Source organism: Lineus longissimus, chromosome 8 (assembly GCF_910592395.1).
Source record: "Lineus longissimus chromosome 8, tnLinLong1.2, whole genome shotgun sequence".
NCBI classification, from domain to species: Eukaryota; Metazoa; Nemertea; class Pilidiophora; order Heteronemertea; family Lineidae; genus Lineus; species Lineus longissimus.
The window spans coordinates 14,472,239-14,493,884 of NC_088315.1; the positions used below are offsets into that span (position 1 = coordinate 14,472,239).

General features: G+C 40.1%; 1 protein-coding gene across 1 annotated transcript in view; it reads left to right on the forward strand.

Moving 5' to 3' along the window:
- Window positions 1-21,646, forward strand: part of LOC135492953 (oxysterol-binding protein-related protein 11-like) — a 51,786-nt gene that overhangs the window by 13,023 nt on the left and 17,117 nt on the right. Inside the window, exons 5-14 of the mRNA XM_064779700.1 lie at window positions 1,021-1,100; window positions 5,499-5,611; window positions 8,112-8,141; window positions 10,990-11,098; window positions 11,840-11,962; window positions 12,395-12,572; window positions 14,022-14,155; window positions 14,700-14,785; window positions 16,770-16,851; window positions 17,854-17,868. Of these exons, the coding sequence (XP_064635770.1) occupies window positions 1,021-1,100; window positions 5,499-5,611; window positions 8,112-8,141; window positions 10,990-11,098; window positions 11,840-11,962; window positions 12,395-12,572; window positions 14,022-14,155; window positions 14,700-14,785; window positions 16,770-16,851; window positions 17,854-17,868 (950 nt within the window). The remainder of the gene's footprint in view (window positions 1-1,020; window positions 1,101-5,498; window positions 5,612-8,111; window positions 8,142-10,989; window positions 11,099-11,839; window positions 11,963-12,394; window positions 12,573-14,021; window positions 14,156-14,699; window positions 14,786-16,769; window positions 16,852-17,853; window positions 17,869-21,646) is intronic.

Below are 21,646 nucleotides of genomic sequence, written 5' to 3' on the forward strand. Positions count from 1 at the left end.
GCCATGTTTTTTGCACTTTAAAGTAACAGTTACTTTCTTAGACTTGTTATTCTTACATTTTGATGACAATCGCAGCGCACTGTCTGAGAAGCAATTTCCCACATTAAACACCCCTCGTCATTTCTCTGTGTTGTGCTCTACACTCTAAAGCTTTTGTATTTGCTTAACAATTTGGGCAATTGGGAGCCAATTTTAGTGGTATGAAATGCCAAAAAAAACATCTCATGGGTGATTTATTCCACATCAATTCAAATCTGGCCAAAAAAATGTAAAAGATAAGCACAACAGCTATTTCATTTGTTACAAAGCTGCTTGCACACTTTTGGATTGATTAGTCTTTCTAACTTCTGTTCCTCATTGCAATAGGCGCACTACAGTAGGAAGCCTGTTGAATATTTTAACACACACAGCAATTCTGCTCCATTCCTCATGTTCGAAAACGGCTTGCTATTGATTCTTCAATGGTTTAGTTTGTGAGTGGTCTAGTTGGAGAAATGCATTAACAATTTACATGCTTCAATATGAATGTAGTTCACTCCAGAGCTAGGACTAAAAATACCCCTGGTCTGCCAGTCTATCAGAACCTTTCAAAATATCATGCACTAAAAAGTGTAGTTAACAGGGATTTGACGGAGGATTTCAGCTTTTATATCCTCTGGGATTGTCTTGTAAAGTGTGAAATTACTTTTTTGCAAGTAAGGACAGTTCTACATGTTCAGGGCAACATTTTCACTAAAAGGGTTTAAACGGCTTCAAGATCAGGGCTAAGTTTTATGTCTGTGGATTTAAGAATTTGGTGTCCACCACCAGGCTCAATTCAAGTCGTAAGGCCAAAATTACCCTCAGCAAAGCTAGATGCGACCTCATCATTCTTCTTGTAATGTTATTTAAGTTAAAAAATCAACGATATAGTATTAATTTTCACTCAGAACTTTCTCCTGGTATTGTCTTGCCAAGAGAAATGATTTTCACAGCTTGAGGTATTTCAACCCTAAAATGTGTTCTTCTTTTCATGAACAGCTGCTGATGCAAGAGAGAGACAACACTGGGTCAATCGATTACGAGCGACCGCTGAGTTCCATACAGACACCATATCCTTGGTAAGTGTTCAAGCTTTTTACTCTCGGGATTCTGTACCAACACCATATCCTTGGTGAGTGTTCAAGCTTTTACTCTCAGGATTCCGTGCAGACACCATATCCTTGGTGAGTTCAAGCTTTTACTCTCAGGATTCTGTACCAACACCATATCCTTGGTGAGTGTTCAAGCTTTTACTCTCAGGATTCTGTACCAACACCATATCCTTGGTGAGTGTTCAAGCTATTACTCTCAGGATTCTGTGCAGACAGAATATCCTTGGTGATTGTTCAAGCTTTTACTCTCAGGATTCTGTGCAGACACCATATCCTTGGTGAGTGTTCAAGCTTTTACTCTCAGGATTCTGTGCAGACAGAATACCTTGGTGATTGTTCAAGCTTTTACTCTCAGGATTCCGTGCAGACACCATATCCTTGGTGAGTGTTCAAGCTTTTACTCTCAGGATTCTGTGCAGACACCATATCCTTGGTGAGTGTTCAAGCTTTTACTCTCAGGATTCTGTGCATGACACCATATCCTTGGTGAGTGTTCAAGCTTTTACTCTCAGGATTCTGTGCAGACACCATATCCTTGGTGAGTGTTCAAGCTTTTACTCTCAGGATTCTGTGCAGACACCATATCCTTGGTGAGTGTTCAAGCTTTTACTCTCAGGATTCTGTGCAGACACCATATCCTTGGTGAGTTTTCAAGCTTTTGCTCTCAGGATTCTGTGCAGGCAGAATATCCTTGGTGATTGTTCAAGCTTTTACTCTCAGGATTCTGTGCATGACACCATATCCTTGGTGAGTGTTCAAGCTTTTACTCTCAGGATTCTGTACCAACACCATATCCTTGTGAGTGTTCAAGCTTTTACTCTCCAGATTCTGTGCAGACACCATATCCTTGGTGAGTGTTCAAGCTTTTACTCTCAGGATTCTGTGCATGACACCATATCCTTGGTGAGTGTTCAAGCTTTTACTCTCCAGATTCTGTGCAGACACCATATTCTTGGTGAGTGTTCAAGCTTTTACCCTCAGGATTCTGTGCAGACACCATATTCGTGGTGAATGTTCAAGCTTTTACCCTCAGGATTCTGTTTAGACACCATATTCGTGGTGAGTGTTCGAGCTTTTACCCTCAGGATTCTGTTCAGACACCATATTCGTGGTGAGTGTTCGAGCTTTTACCCTCAGGATTCTGTTCAGACACCATATTCGTGGTGAGTGTTCAAGCTTTTACCCTCAGGATTCTGTTCAGACACCATATTCGTGGTGAGTGTTCGAGCTTTTACCCTCAGGATTCTGTTCAGACACCATATTCGTGGTGAATGTTCAAGCTTTTACCCTCAGGATTCTGTTCAGACACCATATTCGTGGTGAGTGTTCGAGCTTTTACCCTCAGGATTCTGTTCAGACACCATATTCGTGGTGAGTGTTTGAGCTTTTGCCCTCAGGATTCTGTTCAGACACCATATTCGTGGTGAGTGTTCAAGCTTTTACCCTCAGGATTCTGTTCAGACACCATATTCGTGGTGAGTGTTCGAGCTTTTAGCCTCAGGATTCTGTTCAGACACCATATTCGTGGTGAGTGTTCGAGCTTTTACCCTCAGGATTTCTGTTGAGACACCATATTCGTCGTGAGTGTTCAAGCTTTTACTCGATTCTGTGCAGACACCGTATCCGTGGTAAATGTTCAAGCTTTGACACTCAGTTTATGCAGACACTGTATAGTCTTTGGTGAGTTTTGAGCTGTGACCCTCAATAGTTCCATACAGACATGATTTTGTCATTTGGCGGTGTTCAATATTTACAGTCAGTTTTATACTGACCTATTATTAGACAGCCCCAGCAAACGAGTGATTCAACTCACCAGTGATTATAATCACTAAAATGGTAGACACAAGGATCTCATGTCGGCGGGTAAAATCGGTTATCACTTGGTCTGATATCGACTCACAGGTTGTTTCGACCTGCGATGACCACAGCAAACAAGCAATTATCGTCACATGAAATTTACACCGCAGGTCAGCATGATTTAAATCGCTCATCAGCTTGACATTTTACTTCCAGAGTTCCATACAGGTCACATCAGTGGTAAACTCTCTAGAGCTCAATGAAGACAGCATTATGTTGTTGGTGAGCGTTGAACCTTTACTAGACAATCTATCATTATTGGTATCATGGGACTAATGGAAAGTAGTGTCAATGGTAAAACATAACGAGTACATGTACACACGTGATGGAATTAAAATGATACACCTCCCTGCTGCCTCTTCCATGAAGAAGTGAATAAGAGGATTAATTTGTATATCATCTGTCTAAATATACTCTAAATGTCGTATTCTCATCTAAATTGAGATACATTCTTTGGTCTGATACTTGACGGGATACCGAAAAGATTGCATCACCTAATTTTCATCATAGTTATGCAGCAGTCAATGTTGACCCTGAATCCCCTCGCCCAAAATGGAAATGTCTGATTCGGTTTGTTTGTGTAGACAATGATATGGAGCGAGGTGAGTTTTGGCCCTTGGAACAGTTTTAATGGGCTCAAAACAAGAATAAATAATAATAATAATAAAATGATAATAACAAGTGCTTATATAGTGCACTACGTTTCATTGAAACCTTAGTGCGCTTTACAATGTAAAAAATTATTGATTTTGAAACATTTTAAAAACAACATTTAAAAGGATTTAAAAAGGTGGGTGTTATTCACCTTAGTAATATTAAACAGGGTTACGTACAGCACAATCAAAAATATTTTTAGGAAATCATGACATTTACAGCATTTGGTTGGAGCATTCTTGCTGCATACATTTGCACACATGCAATACACAAGCAATGGAAGCCAATACTGGCAGAGATAATTTGCTTGTCTGTTTTGGAGAATGTCATACCTACTGACACGTGATAAAGTTTAAAATCATCATAAATTAAGCTATAAACGTGCAAACTTCTTGAATATTCTTCCCCGATATTCACTTGAACTACATATACAACTCTACAGAGTGGATTTCTTCTTGTCTGCTGCATCATTATACACATTGCGACGAACCAAACTACCAGTCTCCTGACAGAATGCCTTGTGTTTTGTCATTGCCGCAATTGCTGCAAACATCGTAGCCAACCACTAACATCTAGGAGTGTCCCGTAGCAAAGCAATTGAAATTGTTTTTTCCAGTTTCAACAACGACAAATTCAACTGGCCCTCAACTGGTTCACACCCGTCATCTAAGTTGATTCTTCTGAATTCCTTTCTGCGTTAGGAAGCAGAAATGTCAGCACCAGCCAATCCAAGTGGCTTTGTTTCAAATACTGCCCCTCAGAATGTGGTTTCCTGCCGTTGGAAACTCACACGAGACACCATTGAAAAATCAATAAAACATCGGGCCGCTCCATATGAATGATTGTGCCATTGCTGTGTGATGTGGAGTTGGCAGTACTCCCCAAAGACCCATGGTTGAGGAGTTATTATCATATTATTGCGAATATTTTATGAACTGAAGCGCCTGCTGAGTTGTCTATAGTCAGGAGTTAGGTAGGGTGCGCTGCGTGGCAATGTGGTCAAAATGATCAGCTTTGATGCTACTGATCTGAATAAAGCAACCTTCTCAGTCCTGCTGGATAGTTAGCCTACCTTGTGGGCAATAAGTGTCATTGAGCAGCCATCCTCATGATCAGTTAACACGGCATGTTTCGTGAGCCCTGGAACTATGGAATTGAAACTTTGTACATATGTATAACACAAGCAATGACTAGGTAAGATCTCCTTTAAGACCGAATTTCAGTGCAGTATGATTCTTGGTCTGGCCACCAGGGGCCAAAAATAAAAAAAAAATAAAAAAAATACTACATGTAGCTCATTAGCAAATGGCCAAAATCTCACCAAATGTTGATGGTCTGTATCAAAATCAGATCGTCGTTGTTCATATTTCGTGACTGCTGAGGCTATGGACTTGAAACTTTGTATATTTTATTTTACTACTAAGTATAATCCCGTTTGGCCACCTAGGGACAAAATGTAGAAACACAAAAAATGCTCTTTATAGCATATTCCCTAGTGGTCGGAATCTTACCAGATATTTACAGTATGTGTATCTAGTGAGGCCAGTACAAGATATTTTTGCGAGTTTTTGATTTGACCTACATTGCAAGGTTGCAGAGGAAAGTTCATTGTTGTTATCTAACACCCATTAGAAGGGCAGGTTTTGTGACTTGACTTTGAATTGACCGTGACAATATTTTTGCAATATCAGGTGAGAACAAGTCCAAAAATTAGAATGTAGAAGGTCATGTCCCCTTTAAACTTCAGTGAGTGATTGTGAATTCACCAAAACACATTTGCAGTTTCAACTACTGTCCCTGTCATCAAGAGTGTGAGAGGAATCTTCATTCATCATATTTTTCTTCTCCCTGCAGAACTTGCCTCCTGTTCAAAAACTCGATTCCAAGCCTAACAGTCAATTCCATGAGAACCACACCACCCGTGTGGCGAGGCCTCCAGAATTTCTTCCCCCAACAACAGTGACAAGGTGGGTTTGAATCCTCTACTTATACTTGGTTTCATTTGGCATAATTTTGCAGATATTGTAAACCGTTTAATTTTCTCAGAATAGTTTCAACTGTCATGCTTTACCCATTGATTAACTCTTTCCCTGCCTTGGCTATTTTTAATGAATATCCCCCAGTTTGTTATATTTTCCTTGTCTCGGCTTACTCTTTCACCAACATATCAGTTGTACTGCTTTTTAGCTCACCTCTTAGCAGAGGTGAGCTTATCCCATACCGTGGCGTCCGTCGTCCGTCGTCGTCGTCGTCGTCGTCCGTCGTCGTCCGTCGTCCGTTAGCAGGGCACGTTTCGTAACTGTTAGAGCTATTGAGTTGAAACTTGGTACACATGTACCCTTATGTAATGACACCTTGGAGACCAAGTTTCGGTCTGATTCGTTTCATGGTTTGGCCACCAGGGGGCCAAACGTTAAAAGTGAAAATATGCAATATCTCCCTTAATAGTAGTCGGGAAGTTTTGAAAAAAATATGGTAGGTACTTCTAGCAAAGGTGCATCATATATCCTCCGGGTTTTTGATTTGACCTCCTTTTCAAGGTCACAGAGGTCAAATGGTGTAAATTGGCCGTTCGGATGTAACGATGGCACATTTCTAAACTGCAATGACTATTGATACCAAATTTGGTACACATTTACCCCTTAGTCAGGTGATCTCAGGCACCGAAGTTTGATCCAATATGATTTACCACTTGACCACCAGGGGGCAAAATCCAAAAACCTTAAAAATGTGATTATTCCTTAACTTCTTGCCCGATTGCCACCAATTTGATATCATGGGTACATCTAACCACCATACAGTATATGTCACACAGGTTTTCAATTTGACCTTCTTGTCAAGGTCACAGAGGTCAAATGACGTAAATTCGCCGTCAGGCCGTAACTATGGCACGTTTCTTAACTGCAATGACTATTGATCACAAATTAAGTACACATGTACCCCTTGGTCAGGTGATCTCAGGTACCGAAGTTTGGTGCGATCTGATTTGCCGTTTGGCCTCCAGGGAGGGGGCCAAATCCTAAATTCATCAAAATGCCATTATTCCTAGTAATGACTTGCCCGATTGGCACCAATTTTATATCATAGGTACATCTAATTCTAACAACCATTCAATGTGTCACCCGGGTCTTCTTTGATTTGACCTACTTTTCAAGGTCACAGAGGTCGAATGTACTGTAAATTGGCCATTTTGGGGAAATTGTAATTGCTTGGACCTACATCAAACCTAACACTACATGACACAATACCATGCTCTTTATCCATCTTTCCTCCACATGAGGTGAGCACCGTTGCAGAGGGGTACTTTGCAGGTTTTGCTTATTCAGCAGTTTTGTCCCGCTATTTTCACTTGATGACGTCACGAATTGCATGCATGAAATGAGCAGACGATCGTCTGCATGGAAGCCTAACACATCAAACCATTTCCTGGTACAGTACCGAGATGACATCTGGTGTTATGACGGAGAACTAACCGTTTCCTTCCAGAACGAGTTTGGCAGGAAACGGATGGGAAGTTGCGAACGTTCTAGAACGAGTTTGGCAGGAAATGAGTTAACAGCAAATGCATTATTCATTCTTATACCAGTTGTAAATGAATAAATTTGCCAATTTTTAGCTTCAGGAACACTATATGGTTTACAGCACTGTGGGGATTCTCCTTTGAATTCGATGAGTTTTGTTGCAAAACAAGACTTATCCGTTTTGTCCTCCAAAATGCTGGATATGGCATTTATCCCTCTTTGCAATAAAATTCTTCATTTGTGACCCGTCACAACAAAACCAGGCACATGTCGCGAAGAAGAGGAGCCTCAATGACACCATGAGATTATGGAAGAAATTGATGTGCTCACATTTCACAAAGGGCAGACAACAGAGAAATGAACAAACAGTCCGTCTCAACCAGCCAAGCTCAGAGCAACATGCGCCTGCTTTTACTGTGACGGGTCACATTTGGTTTATTGAAAAACTCTGTCCATGCTGTCTCAGGCAACTCCATTGACTTCGGGAAGTGATGGCCACCCTGACTTGTTTTATCTTGTCCCATTCTAACCTTATATACAGAGTAAACTGAAATCCCATGTGTTTGCAACTGTCAATTTGTATCTTGTAACCCCCCTCCTCCAGGTTTAGACGCATTTACAACTTTACGCATATGCTGATAATGCCACAACGGATGAGCAAAGTTCTTGGTAGGATCAGCACTACATTGCTTCACTATCACACCATTACTCTTTGAGTTCAATAGGCTGCCTGAAGCATTTTCAAGTGAGAAATAAGTAACCCTTAGCCTTGGCTAAGTTATACTGCCGAATCTTACCTATACTTGAGGAGGGGAAATCCGAGATACAAATTGATAGTTGCATCATTTTACTATTTTTTGTGTGTGAAGTCTTCCTTATCCCCGCCAGGTTGTGTGTTGTGTCCTTTTCATTTAATTCTGCATCTATCCCCTTGTCTCAATTCCAGGAGTGTGGCTGGTGACGAACCAGATGAAAGGTTTGACGAGTTCTAATAATCCAAATGCTTTAAAGAGTGTCTTAAAAATATCATTTACACCATAGTTTGTCTTTAATTGAACATCCAGTGATAATCATCCATGGGTAATAATCAAAAGATATGTGTTAATATCAATTATCAAAAGCGGAAATTTTGGCTAAAGTTTCTTGCAATGAAGACTAGCTTTGATAGGATTTTGTCAGACGTAGCAGAACTCGTGGAATTTATCACAAATCCTATTGCTTTGTTTGCATTGCTTTTGAAACGAAACGATTCATCACACTTATAAAAAATGTTATTCCTCATTAAAACTACATGTAGCAAAAGTGTTTTTTCAACACCCTGCGGTGCACCTTTACTGGGTTTATGAATAAGTCTGCTCCATATGCATTACCTTTGTATATGTCGTCTTATATTCTGAACATTTTCCACCTTATTGAATCAGGTAGTAGGGTCTTCACACATATAATTTTCATGGTGCTATCTTTTATGAGGAGGAAATGGGATGCCATCTTTCATTTGGTAAAAGAGTTTTTGTTTCGGTCGCTTCAGGGAAGGTCTCGCATGTCTTACTCCATTCTGCGAGAAGAGGAGTCAATAATCACCCTAAGAAACCTTAATAGAATTCTATTGATTTGTTCTTGCCTTCTGCTCTCAAGCATGGGAATGCCGATATCAGCACCTGCGCCCTGCTTTCAAGGCTGGATTACTGCATTACAATGGCGTTTTTGTTTGAAATGTTAACCAATTCAAGCAATCATCAAGCAGACTATCAGGGTCCGGTTGTTAGAAAGCATGTTAGCTCATAACATCATGCTGACATGTTGATAGATGCATTGACTACATAAAGCAACATCAGCTAACATGCTTTCTAACAACTGGGCCCTGTATGTAGTATATGTGAAACTATTTAACCTTTTTCATGCAGAGTTATCTTTGTGTTTCTGAAAAATGAACAATTTTAAAGAAAATGTTCTCAAATGACGAGACTAGCTAGCGAAAAACCCATAAAAAAGTATACTGCCAATGTGTTGATGCAGTGGTGCCACCTATACTTTCAGACTGTGCTTGTCCTCAGTTGGTAAACGTGACTGTTGTTTGAACCGCAGGATGGGAGAAATATTGTTGAGCAAATAACATTTGCCAGCCACACTGAAAGGATATTTGGCCTCTGACAGACAGAGTGGATCCTGAACCTCTCTTTGGCCTAAATAACATGAACCAAACCACTGTGGTCAAAGTAGAAATTCAGGTAGAAAAGGGACAACCGTAAGGACTAATGTAAACTCAGGATTTGATTTATTGTCCCTTTGCACCAGATTTCACAAACTCAAACCAACAATATCTGAAGGAGATAGCGAGCTCACCGGGATTCTCACTTGGCTACTTGGGTTTCGTTCATACACCTGTAGTGATAATCATATACCCAAAGTGAATTGATCCGGCAGACAAGACCAGGAAAGCCTCGCCAAAATCCATTCAAATCCATCCAAATTAGGGATAGTGCACCAGGGACCGGTTTTTGGAAGACGACACAAACCCCACTGCTGTTCATAAGCCATAACTTTGCCAAGGTTATTATGAGAGAAATGTGCGAAATATGCATGAAACAGTTATCAAGAGTGTGCAATACAAACATTCAATAAAAATATCTGTATTGCGCGAGAATGCTCGATGTTATTTCTCGTGCACCCCAGACTCTGACTGTTGAAGAACAGCCCACTTTTACGTCATATTTTTATTGTCATCCTTTTTAACCCTTTGGGTCCGGCCGCTTATGTAACCCCTGTGCCGAGGCTTTTTAAGGAAATTTAATTTTTAAAAAGTTTTTATACAAGTATGGCAAACATGTTGAAAATAGGCCCTATAAACCATGCATATTGGCCTTTGGCTAGTGCTGCTTGATGCTGTAGGCCCTGAAAGTAAAACAGCATGATTAAAAACAGATCCTTAGTCGACCCCCTTTTAAGGGCGCTTCCCTCATGTTTTTAGATTAAAGAGTTGAGAAAGGAAGAATATTCCTCTCCTTCCACAATACCCTCATCACATTCAAGCTCCTACCCCTGACCACCCCCAGACCCTGTGGGTACCTCCTTAGAGACACCCCACGGGACATCCCTTCCCCCCTCACCCTCAAACCTGGTATTATATCATGCCTATGTGGAAAATCACAGGTGCTAGAACACCCAGGTAAACATTTTTCACTTTTCGAATTTGGCGCCTGTGATCATGTGACACAATAAGAAATACAGAATTCCAGTCATCCACACAAAAAGTCATCCCAGTGCTGCCATTTGACAATTTTTACTTCAACTATATTTTAGAATGACCCATGTGCCATACGAACGTACGTGGAACATCCAAATCAATGGGAATAAAATAAACCTTGGTACACTACATGCATGAAATACGTCTATAAGGCACCCAAAGGGTTAACGTTATTATGTTGGAATTCAGCCACAACGATGTCCCAAGTTCGTGATGTCATTACTCATGCTTTGCGTCTTCCTCGACGTTTTCACATCTTGAGGGATTTGGTGAAAAATGACAAACTTGCCTTTTTATCTTCATTTTCTGGATACTCAGATCAGTCACTCGTGCAGTTTTCTTATTGGATCTGGATTGACATCTGCAATGTCTGATGTTAGTAAGTTGTACCTAGAGAAGTCTCTCCCTTGAGCTGACAATGTGCAGGCTTAGCTATTGATTGAGAGCAAAAGTCGCTACTCATGCCAAAAAGATCTCAAAAATTGTTTTAAAGCACCAAGTGCTACCTGATATGTTCCCTTGTGCTGAACTTTCGCTCAGTGTCGAATTTTAAAAAGTATGTGGGTTTTTTTCATTGCAGATCCCATCATAAATCAGTGGTGCCAACGTCACAGGACTCGTTCAAGAATGTGAAGGATATCTTATCTCAAGTCCATGAACAGAGCCATCAGCTTATACAGAGACTTGACGTAAGTTCATATGGATTTGATCTGGGCCTAATAAGGTAATGTGGGGGAAGCCATCTTGAAGCTTAAAGGGTTAAATGCACACAGTTCTGATGGTTACGCAGTGGATACCAATGTTACCAATTCTGTTGGTCTAATTTTAATGAAGCTGGTACAAAGGATCCAAAATGATTCATCAGCTTGGTGTTTTAGATTGATAAAAGTTCTTTTATCACAAGCAGAAGTATTTACCTTGTAAATATTTCATCCTTACACTAAGGACTTCTTCAGTACACTGACTGACAAAGGTAGCTCTGCTCTATAAAGGAACAACAAAGTGCAGTATTGGCTATCAATCGTAAATTTTGTGCAATTCCCGTGTGGAAGTAGAGTTCCCAAAAATGGACAGATGTGCGCACTGAATGGCATCGGCCTAACAGAAGATTACATGAGTCAGTATGTACAAATTTTCCCAGCATCATTTCACAAACTGTGGTGAATCTTGCCAAATTTTCAGGGGGTCTACTTTGGGCTGCTTGCCTGATGTCCTCATTGACAGTTTCCTCCTCGCGATATATACAAAGTAAAACCTCCCTTGGCAGACACTAGTTTTGGTCCCAAATTGGGTATTTCCATTCAATTTGACCTCTCTTATCAGGACACCTCTCTATCAAGGATAGCACTTGTCAGTCCCGAGGGTGTCCTAAATAGAGAGAGGTTCTACTGTACATGATTTATGGTTATTCTCTTGTGTTTTTCTTGCAGGACCTTCCATCACAGGGGCAGTTTCTGAACTCCTTGGACAAGGAGATACTACTACTCAAGGCCACATCGCAGGCAACGATGTCATGTCTTGAAGAATGTCTTTCAATACTTCAGCAACAGCAGGTAGGCTACTCCAGAAAAAAGACATATTGTCAGAAATTAAGTTGACATAGAGAGTGAATGGGAAGGCATGTCTATTGATGGTGTTGGAGGTGGCGTCTTCTTTGGCAGCCTATGAGCTGCTGTAGGGGGCCCCGTTAAGGCCCTCCTCCTTTGATACCAGCAGCCCAGTTAGAATCAAATATCTGGTTGTTCCTATTCTTCCTTTCAGAAGTATAAATGTTGTATGCGCAAGCATACTTCACTCTGGGACTTCCTAGACATTATTTGGTTCACCACAGAGCCGTTCTCAATGATGACGTTATGCTATGCATTCTGTAATGAATTGCATTACTGCATAACCTAATGATAAGACCAGTATTCTGTTCATTGTTGCATGACGAAATATCAGGACATCACAGGAAATTGTTTAATAAAATATGAATATCTTTGCAGGCTGTCGCTACCCAAGGCCCACTGGGGTTGCCGTCAGGGGCAACCATTGAATGGATCAAACCAAAAACACCAAATCGCCCATCATCACCTCTTCATCACATTCGAAAAACTAGTCATACCAGCTCAATGTCATCGCTTGGGAGCAGTGTCGCAAGTGTCGACTTGAAGCCTGAATTAGGTGAGCATGTCATTCCAACGGCTAGTAATAGGTGTCGCTAGTGTTCTGTGTTATTCTACCTCTTTATTTGTGTAATGAGTGATTATGTATCATACATGGAAGTTAGAATTGGAAAATTACGAATGATCAATTTTTTGTTGGAATTTTGATAAAACTTGACATTTTGATAAAAGTGCTTCTACATGTTCATCGTGCTTTTCCCAGAAATACTTGCTCACTCCTTCTTGTGTTTGCCAGGGGTAGGGTTGTGTTAACAATCAGCCAGAGAGTGCCTTACAAGATACAGTTGCATCCAATGAGTTCTATGACTATGCCTTCTTATGGCGCATGCTATTCAAGGGGTCAACTACATGTACATTGTATAATTATGAACATTTTCAAAAGCATCCAAAATATGCATTGTACACCTTTTGCCCTTCCCCTGAAAATTACTTTGAAAAATGTCGATTTTTTAGGACAATATGATGGTATTCATTGAGAATAATTAGTTTATTGTGAACCGCATATGGACAAGTAAATTGCCAGGAGTCAGTCACCTCTCTTGGAATTTTCCGAGCTTAAAAGCAACCCAGGGTGTGGGTTTGGAAACAACCGGTAGTAAATGTTCAACAATAAAACTAAGGATTCCAGAAACTGCCAAATATTCATCAACATTTACTGAAAATTCAAAAATCCACATGTATGTACATGTAGGTCATTAACCTAAGTGTACATTTTAAATGTATTTGAAAATGTTGGAATCATTAATGACCCCTAAACACTCATCCACAAGTACTGAGTCTATGGTCACAATCTCTCTTTGCTTCATCCATGTACTTCATAAGTTGCTTTATTTGTTGTTGTGGGCCATTTGACAGTGATCTGTCTTCGCTGTGAAATGGCTCTTAGATATATTGGGTTGGTCCAAGTGCAACCTCTTTTAAAATTGCTCATATCTCACATATCTCACTAGTGTGTGAAAATAAATCAACCTAAACAGGGCTGTTCACCGGAGGGACTTTTCCTGATTTGTGATGTATGGGAAAACTCTCTATCTATGATCTTGGAACATACATAATTGAAAAGGTGCTCTTATCACAAGCAGTGTTCGAAAATATATCTGTCCATTTTCATATCAACATTACGAGGCTTTTTCAGTGAGGGATATTCTCCAGGTTTTGGTGAGAATGTGGTTTATCCTGTTCACCAGCAATGACTAGGGGGGGGGGTTATCATCTTTTACCGGACTGTTTTTTGCTGGCAATCACGGAAGATATTGGCCAAAAAAATTCTAGTTATAACTCAATTGAGAAGTACACCAATTGTTACAGTTCCAATTTCACGGATCCACAAAATTGAATTGCTGCAAATATTTCTGGGTCTTCAGTATGATATCCATTGCAGTGTACATAAATGTACAGATGGGTGCAGTAAACTCTGGGTGACATGGACAATATTCTATTTGTTTAGTCAAAGTGAATCATGAAGAGGAGGTTGAAGACACATCTGAGTACACAGATACGGACCTAGGGGGCGTCGAGGAACATAAGAGTGTCATCCTGCACTTGTTGTCACAGCTCAAGCTTGGCATGGACTTAACCAAGGTAACTACATTGTACAATACACTACATCTCAAAGCATACACATGGGTATTTCTGGAATGGCTAGTGTTATAGACAACGTGTGGTCAGGTCAATATTTATTGATCATGCCAGCTTTACCAGCGGAAAAAATACAATTTGAAATAGTTCAGTCTGATGGCTATAGTAGTTAGTCAGTTGGGTTGGTTTGAAATCTAAAATAAACTCGCTGACACTGGAGAAAGTGCTGCATCAGATATTGGCACTACAGGCAGCGGGGCATGGTGGCCATTCGGGGTATTGCACGTCCTCCAACTCTGAACTAGTTTTGACAGGTAGCCCGTGGTATCCTGACTTGGGTTTGAATTCATTTACGCAAGCTCCAAAATTAAGTTGCGAACACTGGAATAAGTCTGGCATCAGATATCGGTATTGAGGCACTACAGACAGTGGCGCATGGTGGCCATCCAAGGTATTATCCTCTGACACGGTAAATCCACTGGCCTGTGTGCCCCTTTAAGGAGTTTTGGAGATTCTTTCTAAATCACTTTCAACTTTGCCATTTCAGGTTGTGCTTCCAACGTTTATATTGGAAAAACGCTCACTTCTGGAAATGTTTGCAGACTGTATGGCACATCCAGATACATTCTTAAAGTAAGAACTTATTGGTGCTTTACTGGAAAATTAGTGGCATTTGTTTATGAAGCTGTGAGTTGAGCGAACTCGGGGGTGTCAAACGTAATTTCTGAAAAAAACACAGGGTTTTAAAATCTTGGTAATAGCATGATTAGTGTCAGGAAGTGGAGATTGGGTTTAAATATGCCATCACTTCAATCTAAATTACACACTCACAACACACTTAAGCCTTCTTGACTCGGTTTGAGTGTACAGGCATGGAAGGTCTACCCAAGATTTGTGTGCGCAGAAAAAATATTTGATGAATATTGTTTTGCCTCTTTGTTAAGATGTAAGCGTTCTTTTGAAAGGGACAGAAAAGGTTTGACTCTGCGCAAGTAGACCGTGGAGAAGGCTGCAATATAAACCTCAAGATTATATCTGTCGGGTGTAGAAGTTTTCCTAGGAATTGCAAGCTAATTTTTTGTTCTGAAATACCGAATTCATGTTGTCCGTCCATAGAATCATTTTTAGCACATATCATACATGTACTACGTTATGCCCATGTATGGTCATGGAAGCACGTTATTTTTGATGTTTTATTTTACATCGCATGAGATTTCCCTATATGTTGTTTGTTCTTGTCTCCTCAATGTTAGAGCATGGTATTGTGTCTCTATTAAATGGTGTGATTGTTCTAAATAGAAATGATATATATTTTGAAGTTCAATGATGGTGGCTAGAAAATTCTAGACTGCAGATTGACTAAAGCAGGCAGCAATGAGGCAGATCTTGACGTCAGCTCAGACATATCTAGCGTATCTGTCGGGTAGCTTTCACGCATGGCATATATCGTCCAATTAGCAGAGAACACTTCGTTTATTGGGGCTGTTTAACTGAAACTTTGTGTGACAGGCATATGTGACCCGTCACCAGGCACATGTCGCACAGAAGATGAGCCTAAATGACAGCAGGAGATAGTGGAAGAAAATGATCTGCTCATATTTCACAAAAGGCGGGCAACAGAGAAATGAAGAAACAGTCCGTCTCAACCTGCCAAGCTCAGTGCGACATGCACCTGCTTTTGCTGTGACGGGTCACATATTTGTTGTTTTTTTTTGTCATCAGAATTATTTGGATAACTTGGCCCATTTTGAATTTAAAACTTATAAGTGTGCTGACTATAAAGTGGAACCTCTTTAGTGAGGACATTCTTGGGACTGACAAGAGAGATGTGTCCTCATTAGAGAGGTCGAATTAAATGGAAACAACCAATTTAGGGCCAAAACTAATGTCTTTAATAGAGAGGAAGTTTGTTATATGAGACTTACAAAGTGCAAAATCTAACTGATTTCCGTAGCTCAAAGTGCTTCACGGTATTACCTCTAGCTATTGAACTGTATTTTCATCATTCAAGTTCAAATCTCGGGTAGTATCACGGGTTTGAGCTGCATCTAGTTACAGCGCTCAGGACTAGCATGCATATTTTGCCATCTCTGCCACCTAGGCCTGTGTCCCTATTTACTCATGGATAGAGAGAAGCAAGTCTGGTCAAGAGTCTTGCTCAAGGACAGACACAGAGATCAAACAGTGGTGGTTTTTCTGAGAGGGCTATCCACAAATTTCTGATTGGGTCCCTGAAGCCCTTCAAGGGAAAATATAGGCAGCAGCTAGGCAGAGAAGATAAAGTTACACAAAGTTGCCAATAGGGGTCTGTCACATCTCACAGTAAGCCGAAATGATTCACTCTTGTACGAGGAATATATTTAGTGGGGAATCTGACAGGACCCAGGACCCTCACAGTGGATGTAAGTCACCTGAAGATGGCCAAATTAACCCATCTGCTCCTGCCTATAGTCCCCCTTTAAAATACCAGTATACCTGACTGATCTTCCTCATTCATAAGCACAACACCCATGGGGTAGCCAACTCAACAAAAATCATGTTTGAGTCATTTTAGAACCCTTCTCTTCAATTGATTGACAGCAATTGGAGCACTGACACAGGTATATAAATTTTTCAGGATACCTGACCGACCCGATGCTGAATCCCGGATGCTGGCCGTGGTAGAGTGGTACCTGACTTCATTCCATGCAGGCAGGAAGGTCAGTTATAATTAGCTTGATTGCCAATTATGAGTACGCTTGTAGTAGTAGGTTCTTCGTATGTGCCACTATGAGTTTAAAACTTGTAGCGAAGTCAACAGAGATTCCTTTTTCACTTTGATCATTCTGGCATCAACTTATGCATGGTGTATTACTGGCGTCCAATTCAGACACGATAGGTGGAGAGGCTCATTCTTCATTTACTGGAGGCGAATTTTTGTTTTGAAATCATAAGCATTTCATATGGGTTGCAAATTAAGATTGTGTGCTCATAGTAACTTGTAGTAAAAATAGTCAGTCACATGGTGTTTTGAAAGTCAACAAATTCATGAAAACTCAATAGTCGTAAAAGATTGAAAAGTGTCTGGCTCTCTCAGTTCTCAATTAAATTTCGCAGAAATACAAATGCCACAGGCTGAAATGCTTTGAAGTTTTATAAACAAAGACATGTAAGTGGGAGACGAACATTCAATTGGCATATTTGGTCAATGTCTAATTTCAGACAGTTATAACTCAAGAGCAGCTGACCAAATTTCTCTGAAACGTCATAAAGAAGCGTATTATCTTCTCAGCTTTCAGACTGTGAGGATCTCGCTTCTTCCTCCCCTAATTTACAGCTGTTTAAGCAATGGGGCAGAATTGACATTTGTTACAGTCCACTTTGACATTTGACTATTCATAAATCGTGTTCTTGATGCAACTTTGCACAAATAACTCCATTTCTGGCCTGGGGAGGGGTTGGGCCTAGATAAAAATAAAAACCATACCAAAAGTTCAAGAATTTGGCAAGTGTTTACTTTTCTAGGTTCACCTCAAAAAGATGCCCTTGGCCACAATGGGTCAAGTGATGTCAAATCCTGAGGTGATTTTGTAGTCTTTAAAGTTTATGTTCATGTAGATTGTTTCTCAATCATCTCTGATGTTGAGGATGATTTAGGTTTATGAAATATGAGAATATAATAGTTCTGATGTTTGAATTTTTTTAATCAAATTCATGATTAGGATGGCACGTGTAAGGTAAAAAGGCTTTCAAAGGTTTTCACTCCAGAATTTTTTAATTCAGTCTTAGAAAATTATCAGTAATCTTACTTTTGATTTCCAAGCTTTTCAAATCAAGTTTCATTATTGATATTCTCCTAATTTCTTGGTATATCTAGTCTTACAATGTCTTAGGTTTCTTTTGCTTAAATTCTAGCCAATTCTCTTGTAACTTTGTTGGTGCTTTGCAATGATTATCAATGTTAATAAGTACTGTGGGCTGAGATTTTGTAAACTCTTTGTATCGCCAATAATTTAACATTGGTCTTGCACACTCTCACCCATCTTTCACGTAAAAGATCTTATCGCATCAAAGGCCTATGTTGCAGATGTAGCATCAATGGTGAGTGGGTCACTGATTTGCAACAGTGACTCTGCGTGAATCCAGTTTTGGAGTTTGTACACACCATGTAGCTTGATACTCCTGAATTAAATGCAGACAGTGATTTTTGTTGCAGTGATATGCATCGATGCTGCAGTAAGTGATAAGAAGATTGATTGTCTATGGGTGAAATAGGTCATCTGAGCAATCTGCGATCATGTCGAACAGGTTTATATTTTTATGCAGGCACCTGCAATAGCAGTTTTATAAAAGAATTGTGGGGCGAATTGTGTGTGATGTGCTTTGGACTGATAGTATTAGTAGCAGGATTCAAATATCACAGAAATGGCACACAAATATTGTAAAACATGTAAAACTTTTGCGAATGCCTCTGCCATTGAACAAATTAGTGGCATGTTAATTTCTCAAGTCAAAACATTATAGTTATGGATTCTGAAATTTTACTCACAGTGGTAAGAGAGGTGGTGCTCTGGAGGTGTGAAATTATATCATTTGTTTATTGATGTCACAGGCTAAACAAGCTGTTGTTAAATTGTTTGATACGTGACCCATCACAGCAAAACCAGGTGCATGTTGCACAGAAGATGAGCCTAAATGACACCAGGAGATAATGGAAGAAACTGATGTGCTCATATTTCACCAAAGGCAGACAACAGAGAAATGAACAAACAGTCCGTCTCAACCTGCCAAGCTCAGAGCGACGTGCGCCTGGTTTTGCTGTGACGGGTCACATATAGCAATCTCATCAATTCTGAATCATGGCAATTATAAATTGGACATTTAGCTTTTAAAAAAACCTAAAATTTTTGTGGTCAAATATTTTTGAGAACATGACTCTCTCTCAAAAACTGCTGCATGCAGAACTTTGCTGTTCTACAAGAATCTGGTTAGGGCCTTCATTCTGCATTTAACGTAATTTCTTTGTTTCAGCTTCTTTCAGCTTCGTGCACTTTTAGTTATACAGGGTGTATCAGAAAAAATTAGACTGTCGAAAAAAATCATCATAAAATTAACATAGCGAGGAGTTTGGAAAAACTGGCTACACCCCTTTGTAGAGGGTGTGATTCTGCATCGTATTATACCAGTGTCATCGTTAACACTTTACGTTCCAATGAGCATGGACAATTTGAATTTTGAAAAATTAAAGTCCTTTGCGCACGGGAATGTGAGGGTTAAAATTGGATGTGTCAAAGTGAATTAAAAATTTAGATGGAGTTTTACTCGCATGCCAAAGCGTTTTTAGCTCAGCTGACAAAGTCAGCGGAGCTAGTAGAATAGCTGTTCAAATGGTGTCCGTCCTGCAATCCATCCATCTAGGGACCCATCTGTGGACAAAATTGGACATTTCTGATTGGGAAGGCCTAGCCACTTCGTTGACGGTGCTAAATTAGGAGTTGCCCAAGGTGAACTCAAAAAACGAAAAATCAGCGCGATCCGACCTGTATTAAGAGAATGAGGGCATTTCGCGTGTAGATTTCTTTCCCTTTTTACCTCGGTCCACAGAGCAAATATTGTTTTCAAATGTGGCTGAATATTTTTTAATATTTTTTCATTTTTTACTTTTAATGGAATTAATATGGTTTTCACCGCCAGTTGGCGCTGCAGGCACATTGACTGAATTTTGGCGATTTCAAATTTGGCGGTGGCTCAACTTTTTGCAAGCAGTGCCGCTGATTGGCCGATCGATAGAAGAGATGCCACCATTTAAAAATGGCGGTAGTCGCTGCTTCAATGAAGATGAGTGAACTTTCTCATGTTCAATCGGTTGATACTCTTTTAATCAACATGACCATGTACCTGAAATTTGTTTAGGTACTGAAAAGAGTCTATATAATTCAGATTTATCGATAGTTTTTTATAATATTGCGGAAATTTTGTGCACAAATTAGCGAAAGTTGGTGCTCGTCTCATGTCATTTTAGAGCGAGAAATTTGTTTCCGTCGATCTCTACCACTGAAAAATCGCTTGCATAGCTTCGAATTTTTGTGAAAATAAGTATCTGAACTTGGTTTCAAATAGTCTAGAGAGTTACCTTTGTGGTGATACATATGGTATGTGATAAATATTTGTGGAATTTGTGAAATTCGGTTTTCAAACGTGCCGATGATGCAAGCGATCTCGCGTGAATTTTGCAAGTCCTGATATGTCGACCGGGTGTCAAAAATCACTCGCCTAAATTCAATTCAAAGATCAAAAATAATATCGAACTTAGTTTCAAATAGCCTACGCAATTATCATTTCGGTGATATATAATGCATGCATGTAATAATTGATTAATCTGCCTAAAACGCGCTATTAAAACGGCGAAAGATCGTGATAAACACTCTGGTGGCGGTCGCACTAAATAACGACCGGTAGGGCCCGGCGTCTGGCGGAGAAAAAAAGGTAGCGGCCGGAGGTTGAAACGGGATTTTTATGCACTTTTAACTGTATATATATGTTGTTTGGATGTATTTCTAACAGTTCTGTAACTTTGATGACCAAGCTTGCGCCCAAAGTTGGTGAAATTGATGCTTGTTTATGGACTGCGCTAGCGACCGGAGAATTCGCCGTCGGCCATTTTGGCTACGGTCCCTGAGATGTTGTGGTTGGCAATTTTGCAACAAATTTCGCCATTTAGGCTACGTTTGTTTACAATTATTTTGAAAGTCACATTATGACATCGTAGTATGAATTCCACTGCAGTTTCGTTACGCAGCAATGCTCATGTTTTTGGTTTGCAATCCTGTACTGTCTGTACACTGCGCTGTGCATGGCTGTACTGTAGCTGTAAAAAAGACAAAAACCATAGCCTAGCCCTATAGGACAGGCTTAGAGTATAACTCAACAAACAGGCCCTCATGATTCATTTGATGGACACCTTATTTGATAGTACCTCATCATTAAGTCCACTAGATCCTGTTCTGTCACATGTCGTAGACGATAGACAATTTTCAAAATGTAGTACACCACTCGCTCATCTTTAAGCCCAGCTCTCGGCTCACATGTGGGCACGGTTGGCTGTTGAGTGTTATGGTTCAGTCTGTGAGACTAATTTAAAGAGGTTACACTTTTATTTTGAATTGGAAAACAGCCCACAGGACTGACTTTTCACTGAGTAATAAGTGTGCCCTTCGAAGGTAAAGTCTCTTTCTGGATTTGCTTCCATAGATGCCTTGTTCAGGATATCATCTGACCGATGCCTGATCAAGCACAGACTGTATCCGGTGGTGTACATTTCCCCGTCTATGTCACCCTTTTTTATTCAGTCAGTGTTAATTTCTCTTCTCTTTTTTTACAGATTAACTGTTGTTGGTTATTACAAGAGGAGTCGTTGGCACATTTCAAGTCCAGGAAAGCACTTGCTGTTCCCACATTCAGAGTGAGGTGTGCTTACTCGTTTTACTGCTTTCCATTCCCGGAGAGCGTTATCAA